At 52.3% G+C, this 5,481-nt stretch overlaps 1 protein-coding gene across 1 annotated transcript; it reads right to left on the reverse strand.

Annotated features, from left to right (window-relative positions):
• Positions 1–2,470: 2,470 nt before the first annotated feature.
• Positions 2,471–4,657, reverse strand: LOC119363154 (probable WRKY transcription factor 26). The gene is made up of 5 exons (XM_037628464.1): positions 4,292–4,657; positions 4,007–4,180; positions 3,402–3,808; positions 3,096–3,266; positions 2,471–2,983 (listed from the first exon to the last, which is right to left on the reverse strand). The coding sequence occupies exons 1-5, from the start codon at positions 4,568–4,570 to the stop codon at positions 2,692–2,694; spliced, it is 1,323 nt and encodes a 440-aa protein (XP_037484361.1). The 5' UTR covers positions 4,571–4,657; the 3' UTR covers positions 2,471–2,691.
• Positions 4,658–5,481: the final 824 nt, after the last annotated feature.

Raw genomic sequence — 5,481 nt, forward strand, 5'->3', positions numbered from 1 at the left:
AGTACGTATCGGGGTCACCGGAAGGGGTTCCGGGCTACCCCCGCCAAACTATATGGGCCTGTTAGGCCAAGAGGGAAAACACAGTAGCCAGCATGGGCTGCTGCGCCCCCCCTTGTTGGCCGAATAGGAAGGGAAAGGAAAAGGGGAACATAGAAGGAAGGGGAGGCAATTCGGCCTCCCCCTTCCTTTCCTCCTCTCCCCCCTTTCCTTCCCTCTTCGGAAAGGATGGTAAGGGGGCGGGGCGAATTGGACAAGGCCCCCAAGTAGGATTCCTCCTACTTGGGGCGCCCCATGGCTATCCTCCCTCCCACCTATATATATGTGGGGAGGGGGAGCCTAGAACACACAACAAACATTGTTAGATGTGTGCGGCACCCCCTCCACAGTTTATGCCTCCGGTCATATTCACGTAGTGCTTAGGCGAAGCCCTGCGTGAATAACTTCACCATCACCGTCACCATGCCGTCGTGCTGACGGAACTCTCCCTTCACCATCACCGTCACCACGCCGTCGTGCTGACGGAACTCTCCCTCGACACTTTGCTGGATCAAGAGTTTGAGGGGCGTCATCGAGCTGAACGTGTGTAGAACTCGGAGGTGCCGTACGTTCGGTGCTTGATCGGTCGGAACGAGAAAAAGTTCGACTACATCAACTGCGTTGTCAAATGCTTCCGCTTTCGGTCTACGAGGGTACGTGGACACACTCTCCCCCTCTAGTTGCTATGCACCTCCTAGATAGATCTTGCGTGAGTGTATGATTTTTTTTGAAATTGCATGCTACGTTTCCCATCATCTTCTTCTCTCTCTCTCTATGATCTTCAATACAATGTTCTCCTCGATATTCTTGGGGATCTATTTGATGTAATGACTTTTTGCAGTGTGTTTGTTGGGATCCGATGAATTGCAAGTTTATGATCAGTTCTATCTATGAATATTATTTGAGTCTTCTCTAAACTCTTTTAGGCATGATTTTATAGCCTCATATTTCTTCTTCGAAACTTTTGTTTGGTTTGGCCAACTAGATTGATTTTTCTTGCAATGGGAAGAGGTGCTTTGTGATGGGTTCGATCTTGCGATGCCCAATCTCCGTGACAGAAGCAGAAGTGACACGCATGTATCATTGCCATTAAAGATAAAAAGATGGGGGTCTGTTTCTACATGAATAGATCTTGTCTACATCATGTCATCGTTCGTATTGCATTACTCTGTTTTCCCGTGAACTTAATACACTAGATGCATGTTGGATAGCGGTCGATGTATGGAGTAATAGTAGTAAATGCAGGCAGGAGTCCGTCTACTAATCTTGGACGTGATGCCTATATGCATGATCATTGCCTTGGATATCGTCATGATTATTTGCTTTTCTATCAATTGCCTAATAGTAATTTGTTTACCCACCGTATGCTATTTTCTCGAGAGAAACCACTAGTGAAATCGACGACCCCCGGGTCTATTTCCTATCATATTATTTTCAGATCTATTATTCCAAAAACCCAAAAATACCTTGTTGCACTTTTTATTTATTTATTTTATTTTGTGTTTTTTGTTAGATCTATTTATCAAATCTCATACAATTTTATCTATCTCAACACCGAGGAGGGATTGACAACCCCTTTTACGCATTGGGTTGCAAGTATTTGTTATTTGTGTGCGGGTGTTGTTTACATAGTGTTGCTTGGTTCTCCTACTGGATTGGTAACCTTGGTTTCATAACTGAGGGAAGTACTTACCGTTGCTGGGCTGCGTCATCCTCTCCTATTTGGAGAAATACCAACGCAGATACAAGCAATCCGATCACTACCTGGATCAACACATGAACATCAATATACCTGGATCAACACAATCCGAAATAACCACGGGCCGTCACGCATCACACGTTGCCAATCTGCCAAGCAGTATAGTTGCACTGAAAAGAGGTTGTCTTTGATTGCTCTAAATTCCACTTCTTGGGCAAGATTCCACGCGGACCTCATGGCTCCAAAGAAGGCTCCATGGCTGAAAGTGCGTGAGGTATGAATCCTGGCCAGTGCCATGGATTCGGCATCCTTCTCTAGTTCCTCAAGGTCTTCCTCTAAGACGACGTCCCCCTGTTCATCTACGTGTAGGTTAAGATATTTGAATTTGTCTCCCAGATCCTCGGTGTTAGATGTAGAGCCACCGCCACCCGAGGACTTAGTTTCTCCGACCTTCTTTTCTTCCATGTCAACGCCGTGTGGGCCACCGCCCAGGTCCGCTCTGTTCTTAGCAGCATCGATGCCAACTCACAAAGTAGTAGAATTCTCGCTCGCCATCTCCCTAGAAGCCAACGAATACGCGATCCAGGTCTATGCTTGTCTCCTAATACGGTGATGATCTCTCTTAGATGGAATCGCAGGGAACTCTAGGTCAAATCCGGGGAGGAGTTGTCGAAGATCGTAGCCGCCAATCTTATCGCTTGGGAGAGGAAACCCCGAAATGGGTAGGAGACGTTATGTGTAGATGTGTCTACTGTATAGAAAATATGTGATCAAATATCAGTATGTGCTTAGTAAACATCATGCTTATGATCTATTCCTGCATTAAATTAATCAAACAATTGCTTATTTACTCAACAGATCAACTAAAAAAACATGTAGCATCTATTATATTGTACACGTGGACCCACATGTAAACGCCACAGGGGGAACGAAGGGCCGCGGCCTAGCCTGCCTAGCTAGCAGAGGAGCGACTCGACGAACATGTCGTCCCGGGGCTCGTCCTTGGCCGCGTAGCCTGGGTGTCCGGCGAGCATCTCGAGGGTGCACGGGGCCTGCACGGCGGCGGCAGGCCAGATGACGGCCGAGCTGTCGGAGGAAGATGACGCCAGCAGCGCGCGGCCCCGGCCGATCGGCACGTCGTGGCTGTGCTTACCCTCGTAGGTGGTGATCACCGCGCGGTTGTCGTGCGAGGCCCGCTCCACATGCTTGCGCACCGGGCAGCCCACCGTTGTGCACTTGTAGTAGCTCCTGCAACGTCGTCACGATCATACAAGTAAGAACACAGGGTCGAACAGATTGACAACGTCGTCACGATACAAGTCTGATAACGAGTTCCCTACTGATCGAAGGTAATTCTCACCTGGGGTTGGGATTGCCCTTGACAACCTTCTGCCCGTACTTCCTCCACCGGAAGCCGTCGTCGAGTATGTCTATATCGCTCAGCGTCTGCACCACGAGCCTGGGCTCGCGCACGGGCTTCCCGCAGCCGCCGGTGCCGCCTGAACTGCCCTCGTTGTCACCATGCTCCTTCCTGACAACCAATCAAACACACAATCTTCAAATTAATCTAACAACACGTATGAGAAAGCAAACTGCAGCGGAACGCGCCATCACTGAGTATTACTTTACAAAGGTAATATTTGGCAAGCAATGATCAATTACTTACCGGCGCTTGGTCTCGGGCTTGTCGGCCTCATCGTCTCCGAAAGTGACGGATGAATTCTCGGGCGTCGGGCCAGAGTGCTCCGAGCCGTTGGTATGATCCTCCGCAACGACCGCCGCGCAGCCGGAGGAGTTGCGGCGCGTGGAGAGGGGCTTCGGGTGGTCATGTGCGCCCTTGTAGACGATCTGCGTGATGCGGCCGTCGGCGAGAGAGCGCTCCACTTTCTTCTTCATGGAGCAATTGTTGTAGGTGCACTTGTAGTAGCTCCGCGGGTTCTCGCTCCCCTTAACTTGCTTCTGCCCGTACTTCCTCCAATTGTATCCGTCCTCAACCTGCTTGTTGTTGCCGCTGCTGCTGCTGCTCTTGTTGCTCACTTGAACCACTTCTTCTTGTTGTTGCTCCTGCTGCTCCTGCATAAACATGTACGTCTTTGTGAGATACGACTGTATTGTCAGAGAGATAAAAAAGCATAACAAATTAGTACTAGCATACAGCCTCGGTGCATGCTGTAACAGTTAAACTAAGTTAAGACGTTGAAGCATCTTATGTAAGTACAGTAGTTTCGACAATAATACTGAATATCTTATCTTTGTACTATTATGGAGTACCTTGAATAAAGGTAAGTAGTTTGCTTGAGCGTTGACCGTGGCGTTGGACTTGACTGCGTGAAAGGAGAAGCCAGAGAGGCCGAGCTCATCCTGCTGAAAGGTGTTCAGATCGGCGCTCGCCTGCCAGTCGCACCTCTGCGCAGGGATCGCACCCGTAGTCGGAGACGCCAAGATCTGACAGAAACGCAGGCGGCAGCTAAAATCAGCACCACGGATCATATGCACATACTACGAAACTAGCAAAAAAGTTTTTCACAACAGCCACACGAGATGGAGGAGGCGTACGTGAGAGTAGTTGAGGAGAACGGGGGAGTCGAGCAGCTCGGCAGGGCTGAGACCTGCAGGGACGGAGAAGCAGGAGAAGGGCGACGAGATGGGCAGGCTGGGCGGCTGCGCGGACTTGAACTTGGGCGCCCCGGCCCGGCCCCCTCGGTTGAACCCCCTCGGCGACCGCTCCGCGTCGCCGGCGCCGGACCCCGACAGAAGCTCGGTGAAGGACGTGATGAACGGCGGCGGCGTGAACGTGAACCCTGCGTGGTCCAAGCTCCCCGTGGAGGAGGACATAGCGATCGAGCGACGGGAGGAGCAGGGAGTTCAATATTGAAATTGAGACTTGGGAGAGGGGTGTGAATGATTGGTAAACAGAGGACAGTAGTTGTTGCTGGGTGGCGGCTTAAGTAGACGCCGGTAGCGCGGTAGTGGACCTGTGGCTGTACTGATTCCCGGCAAGCAAGCAACAAGCAACAAGGAGGTTCACTGGTCGCTGACCACGTGGGGTAGGAGTGTCAGTTGACGTCAGCTCAAATGGGAACGTGGTGGTCTGCGGTGCTTCCGCGAAGGGATTCTGGGTCAAACCTCGTGCGGCTTTGACTGGTCAGCCAGGGCGGCGTCGTTCGGGGAAGTGGGTTTCCGAGAAGAAGAGATGGCGTGGGCGCTTCGCCAGCGACAGCATGGAGCATGGCGTGCTCCCACGGCTCTCCTCGCGCGTGCAAATCCGGCTGTAGTAGTAGTATGTGCGCAGCTCCCAGGCTGTGATGCTTTGGAAGTTAAGCCAACTCCATGCGACCCATCCGTGATCCATCCTGTCCGAATTTGTCCGTTTAGCGTAAAATACGACCCACCAGTAATATTCAAACGGACAGAGTTGTCTGCTGGTGTCCGTTTTGACCCCAAACCGGGACCAAATTTGCGCGACAAATGCGGTTGGACGGACAAAAGCGGACGCTCTTCTCCCCTCCTCTCGTCCGCCTCTAGTCCGTTTGTGTCCGTCTCTTGCCCACCCGCCAGCGACCCAAACTCCTCGCTCACCGCTGCTCTCCTCCAGCGCGTGCCTGCCACCCGCCTCCCGTGCTCCGCCGCCGCCCGCCGCGCGAGGCCGCCGCGCCCCCGTCGCTGCTCCGTCGCCCGCCCGCCACCCCGCCGCTGCTCCGCCGCTCGCCCGCCGCGCGCGCTCGCTGCTCCGCTGCGCGAGGCCG

Source organism: Triticum dicoccoides, chromosome 1A (genome assembly GCF_002162155.2).
Source record: "Triticum dicoccoides isolate Atlit2015 ecotype Zavitan chromosome 1A, WEW_v2.0, whole genome shotgun sequence".
NCBI lineage: Eukaryota > Viridiplantae > Streptophyta > Magnoliopsida > Poales > Poaceae > Triticum > Triticum dicoccoides.